This window comes from Mytilus edulis, chromosome 1 (genome assembly GCF_963676685.1).
Source record: "Mytilus edulis chromosome 1, xbMytEdul2.2, whole genome shotgun sequence".
Taxonomy (NCBI): domain Eukaryota; kingdom Metazoa; phylum Mollusca; class Bivalvia; order Mytilida; family Mytilidae; genus Mytilus; species Mytilus edulis.
This window is the reverse complement of record NC_092344.1, coordinates 97,301,293-97,325,737: the sequence shown is the minus strand read 5'-3', so window position 1 is coordinate 97,325,737 and position 24,445 is coordinate 97,301,293. Positions and strand designations below refer to the sequence as shown.

The 24,445-nt window shown below is 30.6% G+C and overlaps 1 protein-coding gene across 2 annotated transcripts in view; it reads left to right on the top strand.

The window, feature by feature from the left end:
• The window catches only part of LOC139496211 (uncharacterized), a 33,152-nt gene extending 9,232 nt beyond the window's left edge, over nucleotides 1-23,920 (top strand). The window contains exons 2-21 of one of the 2 annotated variants that reach the window (XM_071284691.1): nucleotides 1,218-1,332; nucleotides 1,917-2,111; nucleotides 3,062-3,195; nucleotides 3,760-3,868; nucleotides 4,397-4,557; nucleotides 5,528-5,644; nucleotides 6,033-6,141; nucleotides 7,308-7,486; nucleotides 7,825-7,929; nucleotides 9,122-9,208; nucleotides 10,029-10,152; nucleotides 11,049-11,222; nucleotides 11,819-12,043; nucleotides 13,041-13,153; nucleotides 13,648-13,717; nucleotides 14,248-14,484; nucleotides 15,283-15,525; nucleotides 17,491-17,727; nucleotides 22,676-22,762; nucleotides 23,586-23,920. In XM_071284691.1, coding sequence (XP_071140792.1) covers nucleotides 1,218-1,332; nucleotides 1,917-2,111; nucleotides 3,062-3,195; nucleotides 3,760-3,868; nucleotides 4,397-4,557; nucleotides 5,528-5,644; nucleotides 6,033-6,141; nucleotides 7,308-7,486; nucleotides 7,825-7,929; nucleotides 9,122-9,208; nucleotides 10,029-10,152; nucleotides 11,049-11,222; nucleotides 11,819-12,043; nucleotides 13,041-13,153; nucleotides 13,648-13,717; nucleotides 14,248-14,484; nucleotides 15,283-15,525; nucleotides 17,491-17,727; nucleotides 22,676-22,762; nucleotides 23,586-23,737 — 2,973 coding nt within the window. In that variant the 3' untranslated portion in view covers nucleotides 23,738-23,920. Of the gene's footprint in view, nucleotides 1-1,217; nucleotides 1,333-1,916; nucleotides 2,112-3,061; nucleotides 3,196-3,759; nucleotides 3,869-4,396; nucleotides 4,558-5,527; nucleotides 5,645-6,032; nucleotides 6,142-7,307; nucleotides 7,487-7,824; nucleotides 7,930-9,121; nucleotides 9,209-10,028; nucleotides 10,157-11,048; nucleotides 11,223-11,818; nucleotides 12,044-13,040; nucleotides 13,154-13,647; nucleotides 13,718-14,247; nucleotides 14,485-15,282; nucleotides 15,526-17,490; nucleotides 17,728-22,675; nucleotides 22,763-23,585 lie in introns of both variants that reach the window. The other variant, XM_071284697.1, reaches the window with a different exon arrangement.
• The last annotated feature ends 525 nt before the right edge of the window (nucleotides 23,921-24,445 follow it).

The window sequence follows — 24,445 nt, the reverse complement described above, 5'->3', positions numbered from 1 at the left end:
CATAACAGCATAACAGCTACCCCCCCCCCCCCCCCCCCCCCCCCCTCATTTCAGATGTCAGATTTACATGTCTCTTCCTTCGTGTGAATGTCCAGTGCAAAACTTTCAATGTAGAATTATAATAGACGTGTATCTGTTTTTGGTTGTACGTTGTTTAATGACAGTTTAATTATGAATTTAATCTTCCACCGTATTATAAACAGACAACGTGCAGTTTTTGAATTAACGGGTCCATTCAGTTACGCTTCCGTCATTGTTCTGTTAATTAGTATTGAGACTTCCGGTCGTATTTAATGTGAAGGAAAGCATTAAGATAATTATTTTATGCACAGATCTTGCTTTAGCAATCGGGATTTATCTTGGAGATACTGTTACTTTATATGAAATATATTCTTAACACCGTGCTAAATTCTTACTTTGTTAAAGTACCATAATACAACTTTTTTTCTTCTCATTCTCCCCGAGATCACTGTTAGTATTACTTGGGACTATACACCTTATCGCTAATCCCGGCTGACCCGGCCGCTGGAACTTTTGACGCATACAACAATCACTTTTCCATTGTACCGTCGGATATTTTGTTTTGTGACGTCAAAAATTTACGGGAACCTGTGTGATATCCAGTAATGGCGGACTAATAGCGATAAGGTGCATTATACTAGTACAACAGTCCCAGCTATAACATATATGTGTTAAAGTAGTCTCAGATTCTCCAGTGTCTTATTCATATTTTTTCATAGATCACAAACCTGCAAACATTTCAAGATGCCCATGGGGGTTTTACATGCAAGAATTGGCTTTCCTAGTCCCACAAAACCTTTTAAGGGGCCTTCAGATTTGTTTTAATGATGTTTATTTGCTTCTTCCTACTTTTAAAATCATATTCACATGGTAAAATTGTTTGTTTTGTTTTAATTTGTAGAGAAAATTGCTCTTTCAACATTTCCAATAGGGAATATCCATGAATGCAGGCACTTGTCTCAGAAAAATATTTTCTGTATATATACTTTGATATTAAGGTATAAAGGAATTTTTTTCTGAGACATGTGCGTGTGCCTCCATTGGGGAAATCTCCGTCAAATAATGACAGTTGGTAGGTATGAGAACATTAATCTTTATACAGTTTCAGTGCCTGCACTTAGTTAATTGAGGTTAATGGGAAATGAAATGTAATAAAAAAAAAAATAGCTTAATTTTAGTGCTTATTTATTTTTCAGGGGAGTAAGACTATTTGTAGACTGTGTCTGATTTCCTTATTGTATGTACAATATGTTATAGCACAAGCACAGTACTGTCAGAAACCTACAGATGCACAAACCAACAACCCTAATGGTAAGTCTAATAGAATTCACCACCCTATTGAGAATTATTAAGTTCTATAGAGAAATTATAAAAATCACAATCCTAATCATGCTATAAGTGGTAATTACAACACAACTAACAACTGCAATGGTGAGTTCAATAGATAGCACAACCCTTATTATGAGTACAATAAAAATCAAAACCCTAATGGTGAGTAACAGTAGACTTCACAACCCATTGGTGAGTGAAATAGAAAAGATTTGCTCATAATACCAATAACATGAACAGATGGTACATGTATAATTCTGTAGGAGAAATCTCTTTGAAAAAACAAGACCTTCATTTATATATTCTGTCACAGTATATGCATTGAAGGATACTTAAACATTTTGCAAATATCTACCCCTTACTGAAAAAATACACAGCAACACAATTCAATATTATTTTATTTAAATCTACTATTTCTAAGGAGTTTTAAAGTCTTTAACTACCCACAAGGGTCTCCCCATTTCTATTTCATATACAAGATGTATATATCACTGTATATACATTAAACATCCTACCTTTTTGATGAAATTATTGTTAAATTTTCCATGTTATGCTTTCTGTTACAGCTCCACCATTTCCAAATCTACCTTCTTCGTTCCAGACCAGAATTGAAGCCGCCATAATAGACAAAAATTACACAATGTCAGGAGAAGAATACTTTGACAATCCTAACAATCAAGCTTCTCTTTCTTTAATGAGATCTGGAGCTATATATAAACTCATTTTTGATTATGCTAATGATCAGCTGTTTTATGTTCAACGTAAGTATTATAAGAGAATAGAATGTTGTCTCTATTGCTAGTTTTCGGTTAATAATTGTGCATTTAAATGGGAATGAGAACTGGGTTTGTGTGCTTGTGGTAGAGCTATTGATGCTCTAGACACCTGAGTAAAATCTCTATGAGTATAAGATAGAAGATGTGGTATGATTGCCAATGAGACAACTCTCAGCAAGAGACCAAATGACACAGAAATTAACAACTATAGGTCATTGTACAGCCTTAAACAATGAGCAAAGCCCTTACAGCATAGTCAGCTATAAAAAGCCCTAAATGACAAATGTAAAACAATTCAAACTAGAAAACTAACTGCCTAATTAATGTACAAAAAATGAACGAAAAACAAATACATGTATGTAACACATCAACAAACAATAACCACTGAATTACAGGCTCCTGACTTGGGACAGGCACATACATACAGAATGTGATGGGGTTAAACATGTTAGCAGGATCCCAACCCTCCCCCTAACCTGGGACAGTGGTGTAACAGTACAACATAAGATGAACTATAAAACAAGGTTGTTTGAAACTCTGAGGTTTCAATTACATTTGGCAACTCCAAAATATAATTCGAACACTGTTTGAGTAGTAACAGTTATTTACTTTTCATCTTGATTTAGCACAACAATATAAGAACAGCATTTTTTCTCTTGCAAATTAAAAAAATATAAGTAACATATTATGAACTGTAAATTGTCTGTTAGAAATGATAATCAATTAAATTACTTATATTTTTTTATTAAAAGTAGTAATCTTAACTTGTAAATAAAAGTGGTTTTTACTTTACATATATTTAGTTTCTAGTCAGTCTTTTCTGTAATAAGAAAAAAAAAGATAAATAAAATATTAAATATTCCATTTGTGTCCTCACAAAATATAATTTATTTAAGGTTAGAATAAAATTATATTAATTGATACTTTTATTTCAGCTGACCAGGCTTGTGTAGTACACAACTTGACCAATGATGACAATAATCTTTTATTTGGCCTATCGTTTATAAAAGGATTACCACATGTGTTTACTACCAGTGGTGTATTACACTTTGCAAAGAAATTTGGAGAGGTATGTGTTACAATAATGTCTATTAGATAGTTGTGCTATATTCAGAAAATTTTCAAGACAGGGTTTCAAAAGATAACATTAAGTCCAAATTTCTGAACATTATTTGGATCTTTTACATTTTCCATATGATATTCACTTTTATTTATCTGATATTTGATTCACTTAATCCTGACAAGTGTGAAAGTTCCAAAAATCTTTTTTTCCATATTCATTTATCAGATTATTAAAATCCTTCAGGCTCTCATTGCATGAACAATTTCACAATAAACCAGTAAGATTCTCAATTTACACACCTGTCCCTCAAGTTATACATTAAATGTCGACAAAGTATTGACAGCCTGACTAACACTGGCTGAAAAATAATATAAATCACAACCTTTGCGGTAAAGATTATCAGACTGAAAGTCTACTTATCATGCTTATGATTAAAAAGATATATTTCATGCAACTATATATACATATAAGATATTTGTGATCTAAGTTAATCTGGCAAAAAAAGGTGGCTTATATAGCAATTCTTGAGTTAGTCTTATTTCAGTGTATAAAAGTTTATTTTTATTTTAGCAATACATAGGAAAAACACAAATAAGAGGAGTATATGTAGATCATTGGAGAACTTGTATGTACTGGTCAGCAGTCAAAGCCAACTTTACTCTGGATTATTACTTTACAGGTATACTGGTATATGATAATGAAAATGCATGTTGGGGTAAAGTTTGCATGAATACAATCAAATCATATTGTTACTGACTTAAATGCTTAATGGCTATATTATCGAGGCTTTGTGGCTACTTAAGAGAGTACAGACATCATAGCACAGAGGGGTGAACTTTCTTTCAATCTAAAAAATGTCGATGTCAAGCAGTTTATTAATGATCATATACTCAGATTTTCAGGTTACAAAATGATGTGTATAATTATCAAGATGACTATTCAATTGAAAATTACATAAAATGTGGATGGAATAGAATCTATTTTTTCTAAATCATACAATTTCAACTACACATTAAAGGACAAAGGAAGATTAACTCCAATTCAAAATTTAGATTGAATGTGTTATATTGTTATAATGTGATGCAAAGTTAAAATTTTAAATTCACCTTAGACATTGCAAAATGAAAGCAATCTTGACCATATAGCAGTAATACTTGTATATCAGAAAGACATTTTTGATATAACAATAAAAACTATTTATCATTAGATCAAAACTGGGTAACAGCTGCTGGTTGGCCTCAGATACCAGTTCGTGCTGAAGTAACTGGTGTTATGATACAGTCTGATGGTACCACATACAAAATACATCATTACTATGACTACACAGATTTCAGAGCTGCTGTTTATGCTGATCACACTGTTTTTGAGGTATATATTGTATTAATTTTACATGTATTAGGTTTTTGCTGGCTGATAGAAATTTTAGTACACTCTTTTATATGATATTGCTAGCTATGAAAGGCTTATATTCGGACAATATTTTTATGAATGATAATTTTGAAAATCTGTGTCCAAACAATTTTGTAATTATATTATATATAGCAATTTAATTCTAGTGTTATATGGGACTGTATAGAAATATTCACTGAAATATATTGTATTCAGATATATATAAGATAGGCTTACAAATACACCAAAAAGTTTTGTGGATTAAAAAATTTAGAATATTTGTGTCTGTCCATCTAACTTATCCTTTAAATGCCTGAGTGAATATAAATAATACTTGGAATATTTTTGATCTGTCATTGTGTTGTATTTTGTAAATGACACAATTTTATTCTCAGTATCTGCATGATAAACAAATTAAGACTTTAAGACTTTTGAATGTCTGAGAGATATTAATGACACTTGGTGTGATGATTGTTGTCCACAACCAGAAAGATTGCCATAAATAAATTAGAATGTCTTTAAACTTTGAAGAGGTTCAAAGTCACAAACATTGTTCTACTGTTCATGTCAAATCTTTAAACATTGTGTATATTATAGGGTTATTGCATGAATATTGGGGAATATTGTCCTGAGTAGAATTTTATATTTGCACACGCTTGCGAGTGCAATATATGTTCTACGAGGGACAATATTCCCCAATATTCATGCAATAACCCTTTTATTGTATAGCAATATAATATTTGAAAGTAAAAATTGATTTAAACTAAGATTTTGTCGTTGATGACGTCATGAATTTTGCAGATTTATTGTACTAGTGCAATATTAGAATTTATTGCATGCTAACTTTTGGTTACTTTCTGTGGGAAATATTATATTGCTATGCAATAATAATCAATATTAACTTCTTATATTCATTCAAATATTATATCAAATATGTTGTTTATTGTAGACTCCATCAGGAGTTGTCTGTCCAGGAAGAAAGCAGACAAGAATGATACCACAATTAAATCAGGCTTTTATATATAGAGAGGAAATCATTGGTACTGGTGGGGTACAAGAAGTGGATGTAAGTATCAGAACCACACAAATTAAAAAGACGAAAAAGATTTCAAGCAGCATAGATTTTTTCTCCATGAAAATGATTTATAAGAAGAATTTGATTCAAGGACCATGTGTTGAATTGCACAGAAATCAAATAGTGTTTTTTTTTTTTTATTTCTAATGAGTTGTTACTACTGTTAGTAAACTGTCAGTCCCTGAGGGTACCAGACTGTTACTTATTTTTACTTTGCATTTGCAATAATATAGAAGTTGTGTGCTCAGGTTGAAAACACAACAGAGGTGATTCTTAGATTGGTCATATGTAATAATTCTTGTTTATTGGTACAAGTCACATTAATTTTAAAACCATTTATTTGTGAATATTTATTTCACTGATGATATTTTACTTTAAGGTTTACTATGATGACAATTACAGCCTGCTGAGATATGACTTTAGACCAAGTGGCCAATGGCCTTATGGAAACAATGATGCAGCAGCTGAAATTCATGATTTCAACACAGGTACACAAACTATTTTAAAGATGTTGTTTACACATATGTATGCTTTTCTACAGCATCTGTACGTGCCTATATCCTGGTTCGTCTGTACTTTGTGTTACAAAAAAAGGCCTTCATTATATTAATTAAATTATATTGATCAATTTGAATAAAATGATACAGAGTTGTCTAATGAAAGGAGAACTTATGCCTACCAAAGGAAGATCGAATATTTTTTAAATCACTGTATGGTGCAGGGATTACAACCCCCAATTAGTATATCAACCATTATTTTCAAAACTATTGACTTCGGATCAACTGAAATTCAGTGTACCAAACATGTAGTACACTGTTTAATGATGAAATCACTGACATAAAAGAGTAAACAATTTTTTGGAGTATTGGTATTTCATTGGTTTGATGATAGTGTTATCAATTTGTTCACAACCTTTGAACATATTTTTCTTGTGTAATTTATGTAAAAATAAGACGGAACTTTAGGAATCAGTACAGAGAAAAAAACCAACTGAAACATTGAATTTAATCATGAAACTCATTATGTTTAGGAGATGGGACTTCAATTCTTTTCTTGTAAGATTGAACAAATGAAACATTTTATACCCCACCCTTTTCATATATTTTAATTAACAAAACTATGTATTTTATTTTTCTACCAAAAGTTTACCTATAGAGATCATGATTATGCTGCATCATTGAGAGATATGTTAGATTTGACAAATTTCTGATTCATTTATATAATTATGACTGTCAGAGGTTTCAATTATCTATGAAAAAAAACATAACCATCAGACTATTTTTAGATACTTATGATTCAATCAGCAACCTTTTATGTGTTTCATCTTATTTCTTGGCCTTATCATATACCATTAAACTTGAAATAGTGACTATTCCAGTGGCTCATCCCCACCACTCATTGCATAGTACATTTTGTAAGTGGCATCTCCAATCCTGAATATATGTCTCAAAAGATAAATTAACTTTTTTTAAAAGAGTTTTTGTAGCACATTTAAGCAAAGAAGAGTATTTTAAATTCATTTAACATTTTGTCTATTATTCAGGTTTTTTTTGTTTTGTTTTTTTATAAACAATCAACTTCTAAATCATCCACATCTACTTTTTACAAAGCTTACACTGAAACTTTTTAATGATGATTATTGACTTTTGTTCAGGTGTTGCTTATGCTATTGACAAGGCTCTACAGAACTGCAGTATCATTCCTATTCAGAACGGTTCCTTTGATTCTACCATCAATGTTACTAAATCTCTTTCTACCAATGCCTTTGTTATGAGGATGAAAACACCAAAACAGATCTTCTATTTGGATAGTAACTTTACATTTGAAGGACAGGTAATTGCACCTTACTGCATGAATATTTAACACATATGTACCAGAGCCAATGTTTGAAATATAAATTATAACAAGGTTTTCATTAATATAATAAGGATATGTGCTCAATTGTATACTTATTTAAGATTTCCAGTAAAGTGTTTAAACATTGATTGAATTATATATTATAGAAAAGTGATGCATGTACAATTTAATCTTAAGGTAAAATATTCAGAATTCAATTGAATTTTATTCAACAGGACTTGAAACATCTTTTAATCATTTATATATAATAAGAAAAGTCAAATTAGGTAATGAAAAACTCATAATAAGTTACATATTTGCTATGAATTTTTCAGAGATTTGCTAGAGGATTATTATGTGATGTTTTTATTTCAAACCGTAGTGACTTTTCTCTTGGAGGATTTATGTATGCTGCTGTACTAGAATATTATTTCTTAGCTGTAAGTACTTTTATAATATAGAGGGATTTCAATGTTTTGTTTTTAAAAAAACTCTTTTTCAACATATGAATTATTAAGAATTATTTTTCCTAAAGCTTTGTTTTGTTGCTATAATAATTATATCATTGAAAGAGATTCACAAGCCATTATATCATGTATACAGATGACATTTGGTAGGAAGTTGCAATCTGGCATGTGTCCTTGACATTAAATTTTTTGTAATAAGGTCAGTTTAACTTATATCAAAATGCGACTATTGGGTGTATAGATTTATTGTAAGATGTATATAGATATAAGAAGATGGGGTATGAGTGCCAATGAGACAACTCTCTATCCAAGTCAAAATTTGTAAAAATAAACCATGATAGGTCAAAGTATAGTCTGCAACACAGAGCCTTGGCTCACACCAAACAGCAAGCTATAAAGGGCCCCAAATATGACCAGTGTAAAACCATTCAAACAGGAACACCAACAGTCTAATCTATATAAAAAATGAGAAACAAGAAACATTTATGAACCACATCATATATATGTTCATCTAAAAAAGTTATCTGACCTTGACCTCTTTTCATAGTTCAGTGATATGAAAATTTTTACTTCTCATGATAAGCTCAATTCCTTAATTAGTATAAGTAATACCTTAAGGTAAGTATACTGACCACCACTCCTGTAGTAGTAGGAAATGGTATACAGTCTAAAGAATGTTGTAAATTTTACTTGTTACTTGTATCAAGTTAAATTGACTGTCTGGCAATAGTGTACTGGCCTTGATCTCTTTTTTTTTTTATGATTCAATGAGCAACATTAAGTTTTGAACTTTTAAAGCTGTTTCTTTCTTACAATATGAAAAAACTGTATTTGTACCATAGAATCATTACCAAAAGATAAAAAAGAAAAAAAAAAAAAATTAAAAAAATAAATGTTAAAACTGTCCCATTACAAACTGCTTGAAAAACAACTGTTGCATATTGAAGGATAGGCAGCTCATGCTTTACAAGAGGCTCTTATGGTGTTGCTCATGGCAAGTAAAAAAGGGTGTATAGTCATATTCAGTGATGTCATAATCATATGACAAAACCAGACAGATGATTGAAAAATCTTAAGTGAAACCATGAGAGTATCTTCTCGGATTATATGAAGAGGTATTAGATAATTCTATAGCTAGTATTTCATAATTTTATATATTTTTCAGATGACCCAAACATCGGCAAATAATGATGGAAATACCAACCCAGGTGGAAGTGATATACCTATACAACTTATAGTAACACTCCCAACAGTAAGTAGCCGATGATGCCTCTAAATAGATTCGAATTTTTCAATTTTTACTAAAAGTTACATACCAACAATGAAAAGGCCATGTTGTCTTTATAAACAGTGTTAAATTCTTGGAGGCAGCAGTATCACAAAACAACACAGTAAAATTGGTTTATACTTGATAAGTCAAGTGAACGACTACTGTTTGGCAGCACAAGCTGGTAAAGTAAACAGGATTGAGACTGAAGTGTGCTGCTGTTTCTTAAAACCTTATATTCAAAAAAACTATTAAAAGACAACAAAATCCTGGGAATTGTTTTTTTTGTGGCTGACATAATCCACCACTGAGAGTGGGGTCTTCAGGACAGTATAAAGATTGTGAACAAACACTTTATAATACACTAAATGTGGTTCCTGTTGGGTTAATGAAAGGTGAACAGGTAATGACAAATTTAAAATGAAATTAAAGTAAAAGTTTACAATAAATTGTCAGCTTCATTTCTAAAATGGACAGCACTAGACATTTGATACAATTTCAACTGGCTTCACTACAAGGAGGTTCTGCTCCTAATTCAAGCCGGAATATTGTTAGATGTATGGTTGTTGCACATTTTGGGAATTGTAGACATTGTGGTAAATCTGTTTGAATTTAAGGTTTGGTACAATATCGATATGTTTCAAGTTCATTCTTGTAAGTATGTCATGTGGTTCTTGTTGTTCATTAAATTCCAGGTTCTCTTCTTTCATTCTTTAGGCACAAGTTCATCTTGCAGCTCTATTAGCCATCTGCTTTCATTATAAGAAACAATTATATTAACAAATGTTTTGACTTTTATTTGTAGGTACCACAGACCATAACCTACATGTTTTACGACTTTGACCAAGAGAATCCAGAATTGACAGTATTTGATATCAGTCCATGTTTTTCAGGAGCAGATACCATCAGTTTTAAACTAACTTTTTATGGTAACTTAATTAAACTTGTTAAATACCCCTTTTCGGTGATTGTCATCAGTAAGATTTTAACTTCTAAATTTGAACAGAAATTTCACTGAATGCTTGACAATTTTAAACTGGAATATTGACATTTATCTTGTATTTTAAGATATTTTGCTACAGTATTATGACTCATTTAGCCACCCTTTGACATGAAAAGAATTGCATGTTATTGGAGTGACATCTGATGATTTGTTGAACTTCAAATAAGTTTCTTATATAATTTTGAAAATAAAACTGTTTGATTTCTCTAGAGAATGGATTTATTAAAGAAGTTACCAAATGAGGACTTTTAACCAAAGGAGTAGGGGCAATAAGGCCCTTATTTGGCCCAAAAGTTACTGCAAATTTAAAAGTTGTCATACATATTCTTAAATAACTGAAAACTTGACTATGGTCTAAGATACTAAGAAAAACAAAATAAATTTGACATCGAACAAGTTACCATGGCAACAAATTATGACTTAATTTGCATATTATGTTAAATTTTCGTGATTTTCCTTGTTTTTTCATAAAATTTTAAGTATATTTTAGATTGAAAAAGTATGTCTGCACCCAAGAAACAACTTTATATTTGTTGAGATTATGCCAATAGTTATAATAAAGCTTCTGTTTAATTATTTTGTTGTTTCTTGGCTGCGCAGGATGTTTCCACAACGGAAACCCTATGCCCCTACTCCTTTGCTGTGTTGGAATTGGAGTAAATTTAAATCAAAGTACTGTGACCAAACTTGTTTCCACCTGAGCAGTAATGATATCCATGAATACTTTAGTTTAACAAAAACTCTTGATAAAATTCCTTAAGTTTGAATATTTATTGTAATTTATAGTACTTTTAATTGACTGTAATGTTATTTAAATTTCAGGCACTTATGATGCCCCTGTAAGAGTATACAAACAATTGTTTTTATTTGAAACACTAAATGCTGTGGCTGCTGCAACAGGAGCATCACCACTCAGAATTACCTCCCCTCAGTTCTACTTCCAGGATGATAAAGCATTCTTTGTGGCTACACTAGTGGATGCTGCACCTGTACTTGGTAATTTAAAATGCTATGTGTTTCAATGATATTAATAATATTATTCATTATCTACTTATTCATTAACAAAAGATGTAGGAACAGTCTCAAAAAGATAACTGGACCAACCTGGTTTTTATTTCAAATATTTAAATTTTTTATCTATTGATAAATGACTCATAAATGGACTTAGTTTTTGGCAATACATTTCACGTTTACATTAACAGCATAAGTCTTAGCCAAGTTGCATGAAACTTGTAATGATTTTGTTTTTTTAACTTCTTTTTTTCCCTTCAGAATTAATAATTGAAAGAATTTTTGCATTTTATGTGTATTGACCTGAATTTTCAATAGATATAAAACAGGTTATGTGTTATGTATGTCAGCTGAGTAAGGGTTAACGTTTTACTCACTTCAGAAATGGTGGTTATTGACAAAATATCTTTAATCTCTGGATGTGATTGAATTATTTTGAAAGTGGTAGATAATATGTGAATGATACTTAATTAAAAGGGAAGTAAGTTAAAATTAAATTAACAACAGATTCTTAACAAAATATTTCTACAGTTAGAACAAAGTAATGGATTTAATTTAACTCGTTTTATTGATTTTTTCAGCAAAATTTAAGCAGATTCCTGGTATGGTCCTCCAGAACCACAATGACATCAGTTATACAAGTATATCATCAGCACAAGACTGTGCCAGTTACTGTTATACTAATACAAACTTTACCTGTCTCAGTTTTGATTACTGTCCAGCATCACAGATTTGTTCCCTCAGCAGGTACGGACAAGATGATGGACAAACTCTAGCAACTAATGCTCAGTGCAGTCATTACCTTAGTAAGTGTAATAGAGATCAGGTGGAAAAGAAATATTAAATTTAAAAAACAAATGTAATAACCCCTAAGGTTAAGGAGAAGTTACAATAGGTACTTATTATGTGCGTATGCCCTGTATATTCACCAATTTGGACTAAGTGCTATTTTATTGGAATTGCTTGGCTGCATGCATATGTCACCTTGAGAAGGTAGAGTTTTCATGAAGAGATAGTTATATTTTATTGAGGTAAACAATATTAAAAATTGGAGAAAATTAGACATGCTTTTGTTTATAAGACCAGTTTTCCTCCTTATTCCCAATATCAGCTAGAATAATTGTAAAATAACTCTTAACATTTCTAATAGTGAGATATCAATATCCTGGCTGTTTAATGATATGTAAATGATAATATAATTGAGAATGAAAGAAGGGAAAGTGTCAAAGAAACAACAACCTGACCAAAGAGCAGAAAACAGGAGTGATTGATTGTTTTAAGTAAAGTCTCTCACTCAGCAACACTTTGCTGTGGTAATTGCCAATACTATCCTCTTCTTTCAAAATTGAAGAATTTAAAATAAAAAAAAAGGAATATTTTGAATTTAACAAAACTTAATGCCAATTCAGAAATTGCTGTGATAATTTGCTATTTTAGAATTCACTGCAATTTGTGTACTATTTTCACAAAATGTACACCAGAACATTGTGTGGGCTAAGAAATGTAAAACAATGGAAATTCAACCAGGAAGGTGATTTTCATTGATAAGATTGATTGATTGATTGTTGATTGCTTAACGTCCAGTGGCAAATATTTCATGCATATTCAGGACGAATCATCATTGATAAGAAATAAAAGCAAATGTTGAAGATATATTGTAAGTAGAAATAATTCCATAAAATAAAAATTCTATACCATGCAAACAGAATAAAAAGTGTCAATTACAGAAAGAAGTAAGACTATTAAAAACAGAAGAGTTGTAACATTCTGTGATGTAAATTGTTTGATTTATTTTACTTTCAGAAACAATAAATATGAATTCCAAACCAGAGGTGCCATTGCAGACAGCTTGGATGAATCTGAAGAACAATGTTACAAAAGGAGCAGTTCAGATAACTATTAATTTCCCTAATAAGGTAAAGCAAAAAAGAGTGTAAAGTATTGGAAGAATATTTCCTATAAAAATTAAGAGTTATCTCCTATTTTAGATATGTTCTGTTATTATGATTTGTGTTAAGGAAAGGACATTCATGTTAAAAAAAGGCTTGTTACTTATCCATTTGGATGAAGTAATATTTAAGTATGTAAATTGAACTAAGTTTATCTATCTATATATACATTTTTGTACACAAAGTTTTTTAGGAGTTGAATATAATTAAGTTTTTAAAGATTTGAATTAAAGATATTTTGAAGTGAACAAAATATATTTTATTTTTTAAATCTTGAAGGAGACTTTATGGTACTTCCTGTATTTTTCTGTAAAAAAACATTGGAAACCTGAGTGGTTACGATATAGTGCTATCATGCTTGTTTTCTATACATAGTCTCATTCAACTTTAACAGTTTAATTTTTTTTTTTGATTATAATCTAATTTAATACACTAACTGGTTTTTTTAAAATTTTATTTAGAATATGCAGTACACAGCATCAGATGTTAGTAATGCTATTACCACAGGACAAAGCAGAAATCCATCAGCTGGTAATTTTACTTTCTTCTTGATACAAATTTAAAGACCCAAATAATTGGAAATACCAACAAACTATAATTAAATCTTATTGCTGCAGAAGGGTAGTCAGTTCTTTCTTCTCTATATAAGCTCTTACAGGAAAATCTATAACAAACTTACCATAAAAGCATTGGTAGTTCAGATTAGAAGTTCAAATTTAAGGGAAAAATAGAAAACATTTTATGCTATTATTTACCATTAGATTGAAAAGATGATAAAAACACATATTCTGGACTTTCAAGTAAAAAAAAAAAACGGTAGTTTTTTTCAGGACAAATGTAAAAAATTCTTACTTTAGTAAAATTTATGTTGCCAAAAAAATATTCCACAAATGTCAATAGTTATGAAATTTTTCTTTGCTCAGACCATGAAAGTTAAAAAAAATTGTATAGACAAAATAGTAACATCTTATAATGCAGTTAGATTACCTATTTTTCTGAATTAATTGAACAGTGAATGCAAAAATCATCTAGCTGACAAAATGTGATGTATTGTTTTATAGTGTCTACACTGAATCAGTTCCAGTTATTAAATAACAAAATAGTACCAAACTATGATGATCTGATTTTGACGGGATTGTCTGTGGATGATTGTTCCGCCTCATGTGTGACTGAGGATTCTTTCGTTTGTTCCTCATTTGAATATGACTACAATTCAGGAACTTGTTATCTGTCTCATATTCATCCAGATGAAACACCTAAACTCATCAAAAATCAAAATGGATTTGATTTATATATCCGTAAGTACTGTCTGATTGTATGTAAATGTATTAGCAAGAAATGCCTTTGATATACGATACATAAATAAGACTTCCAAAAACTTTATAGGGGATCATAAGTGTTGTTACTGGTTTGTTTTTCTGTCTGTCTCTGAAACAAATAGTATTGAAAAATAACTTTAGTTTGTTAAATGAAATAATATTTTATGAAGGATAAAAGTTTTTAGTCAATTTAAGAAAATAAATTTCTATAAATCAAGCAAATAGCATACTACAGAAAATAATAACTCATTCAGATAAATAATATGCATCAGCAAATATATCAAATGTGGATCATCCCTCAAAAGAATACATCAACAATGCTTAAAAAATATAAGTAATGATGTCTAGATGTCTATAAAATGCTAAACATGAAAATAGCTGATTTACCGAAAATTTAAGTAAAAAGGTTCGGCAATGAATAACATGATTACATTCATAATTCTGATGAGTACAGTTAAGTTGACAAATAACATGTTATGTTTTTTAGGTGATTATACAGCCAAGTTCACATATAACATGTTATATACTGGTGTTTTTAGGTGATTATACAGCCAAGTTCACAAGTAAAATGTTATATATTGTTGTTATACAGCCAAGTTCACAAATTACATGTTATATATTGGTGTTTTTAGGTGATTATACAGCCAAGTTCACAAGTAAAATGTTATATATTGTTGTTATACAGCCAAGTTCACAAATTACATGTTATATATTGGTGTTTTTAGGTGATTATACAGTCAAGTTGACTAATAACATGTTATATATTGGTGTTTTTAGGTGATTATACAGCCAAGTTCTCAAAGATTGCTGGAACAACTGTTTTGTCCAACTCTGACACAATCTATCAGAACATTTATGATGAAAACCAGTGTGCCAAACTATGTGTGGACTATAATGGATTTAACTGCAAGTCATTTGACTTCTGTACAGACATTGGAACCTGTTTCTTGGGAAAAACCCATTACTATGATGCACCACAAGTCAACATTAAATCTGATCTCCTGTGTAATCACTGGTCCAGTAAGTTAATAGATATAAGATGTGGTACATGTATGAGTTCCAACTCTCCATACAAGTTTCAATATGTAAAAGTAAACCATTATGGGTCACAGAGCCTTGCTTCACACTAAACAGCAATATATAAAAAGCCCCAAAAATGACTAGTATAATGTATCAAGGAGTACACATACATTGATGGCAAATTTCACCTGCATTTGCTTTTATAGAAACAAACTAATATATAAGGATCTAATGATATTGTCTTGTTAGCTCACCTGGCCTAAAAGGCCATGTGAGCTTTTCTCATCACTTGGCGTCCGTCGTCGTCGTCGACGTTGTCGTCGTCGACGTCGTCGTCGTCGTGAACAATTTTTCAAACATCTTCTCCTCTGAAACTACTGAATGGATTTGAATGAAACTTAGCATGATTGTTCCTTAGAGTATCCTGCACAAAGTGTGTGCTTCGATTTTTGATCCGTCAAAAAACATGGCCGCCGTTACTTAAAATAGAACATAGGGGTCAAATGCAGTTTTTGGCTTATATCTCAAAAACGAAAGCATTTAGAGCAAATCTGACATGGGGTAAAAATGTTCATTAGGTCAAGATCTATCAGCCCTGAAATTTTCAGATGAATCAAACAAACCATTGTTGGGTTGCTGCCACTTAATTGGTAATTTTAAGGAAATTTTGCAGTTTTTGGTCATTATCTTGAATATTATTATAGATAAAGATAAACTGAAAACAGCAAAAATGATCAGCAAAGTAAGATCTACAAATAAGTTAATATGACCAAAATTGTCAATTGACCCCTAAGGGGTTATTGTCCTTTAATGACAATTTTTCACAATTTGTTCATCATATTTGCTAACTTTAAAAAATCTTCTCCTCTGAAACTGCTGAATGGATTTGGATGAAACTTAGCATCATTGTTCCATAGATTATCCTGCACAAAGTGTGTGCTTCGATTTTTGATCTGTCAAAAAACATGGCCACTGTTACTGAAAATAGAACATAGGGGTCAAATGCAGTTTTTGGCTTATATCTCAAAAACGAAAGCATTTAGAGCAAATCTGACATGGGGTAAAAATGTTCATTAGGTCAAGATGTATCAGCCCTGAAATTTTCAGATGAATCAAACAAACCATTGCTGGGTTGCTGCCACTTAATTGGTAATTTTAAGGAAATTTTGCAGTTTTTGGTCATTATCTTGAATATTATTATAGATACAGATAAACTGTTAATAGCAAAAATGTTAAGCAAAGTAAGATCTACAAATAAGTCAATTTGACCAAAATTGTCAATTGACCTCTTAAGGAGTTATTGCCCTTTAAAGACTTTTTTCACAATTTGTTCATCATGTTGACTTACTTTAAAAAATCTTCTCCTTTGAAACTGCTGTATCAATTTCAGCCAAACTTAGGCTAAATGAGTTTTAGAGTTTCAGAGTATTGATCTAGTATAAATTTTATATTTCATTTCCTTGTATGTCAAGAAACATAGCTCCTATGGCTAAAATAGAACATAGCAGAAAATGATTTTTTTTTTGCTTTTGAAGAAAATAGGACGATTCAAAGAACATTTAAATAAATTGAAAAGCCAAAATAATCATTGATGAGAGATTAAACCAAAAAAAATCAGGTGAGCGATTCAGGCTCTTGAGAGCCTCTTGTATATTATACATAGTTTTGCTCTTTGCCCATATGCAGATTTAAATGATGTATTTCTCATTACTTAACATTGAAAATTTTACCACATAACTATATGTATATGAACTATATTTGAAGCAAATGCATCTTGGAAAAGATAAGAATAATAAATGTATTGTAAAATTATAAAGGATAAGATATATTTTATTGAAACTCTATTATTTTGTTTATATTAAAATGATTTTAACTGAGACAAAGAATTTTCTGTTGAAACATGAAAGGTCTAAAGAGGGATAACAGATAAAAACTTCTAAATATTAAAATATATCAACTTTACAGGAAATTATATGGATGATTTTAAGAAGAAAGCCAGATATCAGATTCCACTAGTAAATAACAGAATCGTTTCTGGGATAGATGCTTCTCAGTGTGCCAAACTATGTGTTCAAGAGGAGACATTCAGTTGTGCTAGCTTTAACTACTGCGGCAACCTGACTGAATGTAGACTGACCACTAACTCCATTAAAGGAGGTCAAGTCATAGCTCAGTCAAATGCATACTGTGATCTGTATACAAGTAAGTCAATAATTTTTACACTTGTTTAGTTTACCATAGTTACCTATGTGTAAAAGTATGAGTCACTTATGAGTCAGCTGCACAAAAAATCTACAGAGGTAAAATCCTCGTAAGTCATATACATTTCGGTATAACTTCTGATAATTTTGATCGTAAGATTTTTTGAAAAGAGTCATTGATGTAAAGTGCTTTTGTGGAACATCATTGATGATCAACCCCCAACCCCCCAATGATAAGCAATTAAATAGTTGGTTATCATGCAAAACGGAAAATAAAACCAAAGTTTGAAGTTTTATTCAGTAAATTAATGTTAACCACTATATTGAAAGAAAAGGAATAATTAGTGCCACTGTTGAGTCATGCTTGCTGGTGGCTGACCATTGGAATCAGTTGGAAGTCTAAGGATTGCACCTGAGTTTTCAAATTTTCAAAATCAACTTTTCTTTGAATCTTGAATTTAAATTTTCAGAATATTCCTCTCTGAAACTACAAAGCAAAATGTTTTGTAACTTAAGGAAATGGATGATTTTTCTACATGTCCTATGATGAAGTCACAATTAAAAATATTTTGGTTTGCCCAAACCCTACCCAAAGGTTGAGACAGTGGGTAGGTAGGTAGGCATTTTCTATTTTTAGCTCACCTGGCCTAAAAGGCCATGTGAGCTTTTCTCATCACTTGGCTGGAGTCCGTCGTCGTCGTCGTTGTCTGTCGTCGTTAACAATTTTTCAAACATCTTCTCCTCTGAAACTACTGAATGGATTTGAATGAAACTTAACATGATTGTTCCTTAGTATATCCTGCACAAAATGTGCGCTTCGATTTTTGATCCGTCAAAAAACATGGCCGCCGTTACTTAAAATAGAACATATGGGTCAAATGCAGTTTTTGGCTTATATCTCAAAAACGAAAGCATTTAGAGCTAATCTGACATGGGGTAAAAATGTTCATTAGGTCAAGATCTATCAGCCCTGAAATTTTCAGATGAATCAAACAAACCATTGTTGGGTTGCTGCCACTTAATTGGTAATTTTAAGGAAATTTTGCAGTTTTTGGTCATTATCTTGAATATTATTATAGATAAAGATAAACTGTAAACAGCAAAAAAGATCAGCAAAGTAAGATCTACAAATAAGTTAATATGACCAAAATTATCAATTGACCCCTTAAGGGGTTATTGTCCTTTAATGACAATTTTTCACAATTTGTTCATCATATTTGCTAACTTTAAAAAATCTTCTCCTCTGAAACTACTGAATGGATTTGGTTAAAACTTAGCATGATTGTTCCTTAGATTATCCTGCACAAAGTGTGTGCTTTGATTTTTGATCCGTCAAAAAACATGGCCGCCGTTACTTAAAATAGAACATAGGGGTCAAATGCAGTTTTTGGCTTATATCTCAAAAACGAAAGCATTTAGAGCAAATCTGACATGGAGTAAAAATGTTCATTAGGTCAAGATCTATCAGCCCTGCAAACAAACCATTGTTGGGTTGCTGCCACTTAATTGGTAATTTTAAGGAAATTTTGCAGTTTTTGGTCATTATCTTGAATATTATTATAGATAAAGATAAACTGTAAACAGCAAAAAAGATCAGCAAAGTAAGATCTACAAATAAGTTAATATGACCAAAATTATCAATTGACCCCTTAAGGGGTTATTGTCCTTTAATGACAATTTTTCACAATTTGTTCATCATATTTGCTAACTTTAAAAAATCTTCTCCTCTGAAACTACTGAATGGATTTGGTTAAAACTTAGCATGATTGTTCCTTAGATTATCCTGCACAAAGTGTGTGCTTTGATTTTTGATCCGTCAAAAAACATGGCCGCCGTTACTTAAAATAGAACATAGGGGTCAAATGCAGTTTTTGGCTTATATCTCAAAAACGAAAGCATTTAGAGCAAATCTGACATGGAGTAAAAATGTTCATTAGGTCAAGATCTATCAGCCCTGAAATTTTCAGATGAATCAAACAAACCATTGTTGGGTTGCTGCCACTTAATTGGTAATTTTAAGGAAATTTTGCAGTTTTTGGTCATTATCTTGAATATTATTATAGATAAAGATAAACTGTAAACAGCAAAAAAGATCAGCAAAGTAAGATCTACAAATAAGTTAATATGACCAAAATTGTCAATTGACCCCTTAAGGGGTTATTGTCCTTTAATGACAATTTTTCACAATTTGTTCATCATATTTGCTTACTTTAAAAAATCTTCTCCTCTGAAACTACTGAATGGATTTGGTTAAAACTTAGCATGGTTGTTCCTTAGATTATCCTGCACAAAGTGTGTGCTTTGATTTTTGATCCGTCAAAAAACATGGCCGCCGTTCCTTAAAATAGAACATAGGGGTCAAATGCAGTTTTTGGCTTATATCTCAAAAACGAAAGCATTAAGAGCAAATCTGACATGGAGTAAAAATGTTCATTAGGTCAATATCTATCAGCCCTGAAATTTTCAGATGAATCAAACATCCAATTGTTGGGTTGCTGCCACTTAATTGGTAATTTTAAGGAAATTTTGCAGTTTTTGGTCATTATCTTGAATATTATTATAGATAAAGATAAACTGTAAACAGCAAATATGATCAGCAAAGTAAGATCTACAAATAAGTCAATTTGACCAAAATTGTCAATTGACCTCTTTAGGAGTTATTGCCCTTTAAAGACTTTTTTCACAATTTGTTCATCATGTTGACTTACTTTAAAAAATCTTCTCTTATGAAACTGCTGTATCAATTTCTGCCAAACTTAGGCTAAATGAGTTTCAGAGTTTCAGAGTATCTAGTATAAATTTTATATTTCATTTCCTTGTATGTCAAGAAACATAGCTCCTATGGCTAAAATAGAATATAGGAGAACATGATTTTTTTTTGCTTTTGAAGAAAATAGGACGATTCAAAGAACATTTAAATAAATTGAAAAACCAAAATAATCATTGATGAGAGATTAAACCAAAAAAATTCAGGTGAGCGATTCAGGCTCTTGAGAGCCTCTTGTTTTTTTTTTCCAAAAAAAAGAAATTGAAGTATTGGTTGTTTATTAGTCTTCATACCTATCTGAATAAAAAAAACTTCTTCAAATCAGGACAATAAAAGAATTTGACTAGGCAGCTTTTTTCTAGTTAGGTAGGGTTTGGGCAAACAAACCTATTCTTTTATATGGCTTGAATTAGTACTCTGATTGGATATCTTAACTTGAGTTGTTTTATGCATATGGGCCCAGGTAGTCCAGTCAATCTAGCATAAATTTGACCCTAACCTTAAGGTAATTGCAACAGAAGATTTTTAAGTTTTAATCTTTAGCATTATAACCCAAATATACACCGAAAAAAGTGCCATAAAATCTTACTTGAGGAAGACTAAAAAAATCACCATTTAAAATTCCTATGGAGATGCATTGAAAAGGAAGATAACTCTGCAAAAAAGGCAGAAATATCAATCAGAATTAATACAAAATTATAACTTTACCAATTCTATTCATCAGAATGTATTGGTTCTTGATATTTTAGCCGCCTTTAGAGTATAACAAACAACTCTAAAGGTTTTATCAAGCTATAATCAAGATTTTGTAATTTATTAGTTGACCATTTATTAAATTTCCAACATGTCAAGGTAAAGAATCTCAAATTTAATAAAAATAATTCAGCATGTATTCTTCTTTTTGTGGTTTAAAGTTTCTTGAGATAAGTAAGATGCTGTCAGAAAAATATAATATACAGATATTATATTTTTTCAGCATCTTAATTATCTCAAGAAACTTTAAACCACAAAAAGAAGAATACATGCTGAATTATTTTTATTAAATTTGAGATTCTTTACCTTGACATGTTGGAAAATTTAATAAATGGTCAACTAATATCAATAGTACTGATAAATCAGCGCGCCATGAAATAATATAATAGCGGGAGAGAAGATACAAAGATTTTCCTCTCGCGAAAACAAAGAAAAAATATGAAAATATGGCGCGAACGGATGTCACCGATTAACAGTGTAAATTAGTGGATTCGTGCCGACTTCTGACACCACTGTAATGATTTTATAGGGTTATGTGTATGCAATATATTACCTATAATATCACAATCCTATGCTTGAGTCATTAGTTGTCTAATAGGCCGCTCATCAATGTGGGGACGTCTGATCTGGATAACAACTAGGGTAATGACTGCCAAATATACCATGGGGAATTCCTTAATATGACGTGGTAGTTGTCCGAATGTACATTGGTAATAGTAAGACCAGTTATATGTAGTTTCGAGTATACCATATTCATAACAACAATACCAAATTTTCACATTATTTTTTTTTAAATAAAACTATCCATAACACTTTGGTTTTGACCATTTCATGAACAGAAGATTATATAGTTTAGTCAAATATAAACTTATAACCCCATCAAAGTATCATACTTTACATAAATTTTAAGAAAATCAAACAAAAACTGACAAAAAAAGACTCATTTTTGTGGAGTTATCTCCCCTTCCAAAAAATGTTGATTTAGAGTTTTCCTCAAGTTAGATGTTATGGGACTTTTTTCTGTGTATATTAAAGGCTTAATGCTATAGATTAGAACTAAAACATTTTCTGTTGCAATTAGTTTGAGGTTAAATTTTAGTTTGACTGGACTAAGGCTTCTAGAAGCATCTCCTGGGGATATTGGCTGACTGTACAAATGAGAAAGTCCCTTTCCACGACTACTAGAATGGTAAAATTATATGGGAGGAATATCTTCTTTAATATGGCTGTTATTTATCTAGACAATAGTTGAAAGGTAGTTTTAGAATTTTACAATTGATGTCTGGAAAAAGTATAAATATATAAATATGTGTTCACCATCTTTGTAGCATATACATTGTATATTGAGCTATATGTTGTTATGGATTTTCATTTAATAAACATTTCAGAGTTCAGATATTTTTCAACTTTCTTTAAACCTTTTTTTCAGGACAATCTTTCCCCGATGGAACTGCATATACTCCTAATCCATCAAAGTATTATAATACAAAACCAACGAAATCAGGATATACAGGAGGTAAGGTCACATGATCATGGATTAAGTATCATCAATTGATTGAAATTTTTCAAAAATTTTGCTAAATTAAAGGTCTTATCATGACTAGAAATTTCCTATTTTTATATAAGGTAGCTATAATTAAAAAACTTCATTACATTTGTGAGAAGTGAAATTACAGTAAAGGATAATAAAAATAGGTGGAAAATGAAATTAGTATTATATAAAATATCGTGTGAGTCAAACACAATTAACTCTATCTATCCTAATATTCATTATTTTATCATAGAACAGTATACCCATTTTCTTTTCATACTATAGTTTCAAACGTACATCAGAAAATGCTTTATCTGTATAAGATTTTTTTTTTTAAAGATACTTTTTTTAATTTTCAAACTTCTAAAATGTTTAACATGTAGTAGAAATGAAAGATTGTATATGATATGTAAAGGTGGAAAAAGTCTATTTTAAAGTCAAGACATAGGTGATTTCATTTCAAGGTGTGCCATGTCATATTTTTTGCACTTTAGTTCCCTTTAACTGATGAACTTTAGTATATTAAATCATATTTTTTAATAGAATTTGATTGTGATCTATATTAAAAAAAAAAGGTAAAAATTCTGTATATTTTGTACATGAGAAGAAAAAAACCCACAGTTTTCAATAATCATTTAATAATGGTGAATGTGTAGCCAAATAATTAGAATCAACCTTTTTGACTGCTTTGAATAGACAATTAGATTAGGTCATTAGATAATTTACAGTAGTAAGAATTTGCTTTAAAAAAAGCTAGATTTAATTAACAATAATCACATTATTTTATTGAACTTTTAACTTTTTTCAGGTTCTATGGCTGGCTTAGCAATAGGAATGATTATTCTAGGAATAATTGCAGCATTTGCTGGACTAATGATCTACCTCAAGGTGGCTCATAAAACCACTGATGATGTGGCAATTCAATTTAAACGACATTTTAATGATGAGACTGATGGCTGATTCTCAATACACTAATCATCATCTATATTTTTTTTTTATAATGTAAAACTGTGATATGAAAGTATTAATACGATAATTTTTCTAAATCTTTTCATTAACTAATATTCATGATATTTCTCTCATTATATAATATAAGCAAGTTGCATATCTGAAGTCTGAAATTGATTTTAATAAAAAAATTAAACACTTGTTGTCAGAGTGTAAATTTCCCAAAATGGTTGCAGGGGGAAAATCTGTTAAATAATGCACGATTCTAACCTGTTGTCTATTTGTTATTGAATTTGTGCTCATTCTCAACTTGCCTTGCATATTACTGATAACTTTGTATCAAACTTCATATTACTGACTTTCAACATAAATTAAATCATGAAAGATACAGCAGGCAATACATTCAAGCGTGTGCATTCTTGTAAAAAGTGACAAAAAATTTTGAGAAACATTTTTAATTAATAGAATGACTTTATATTTGACCAACAGTTTGACAGTGATAAGTGTGGTTATGCTTAGCACTACAACACATGAGTTCTTGTTGTATAAGGAATTTTCTGTTGTTGAAGACTGAACGTTAACTCTAGATGTCTTAAGCTATTTGAACTGTTGGGGTGCTGTCTAATTGATGTATATGCATATCATCTTTTTATTGTCTTCTGGCATAATTTGATTACCTTCAGATTATATTATGACCGTACATATCATTACAACTCCTGA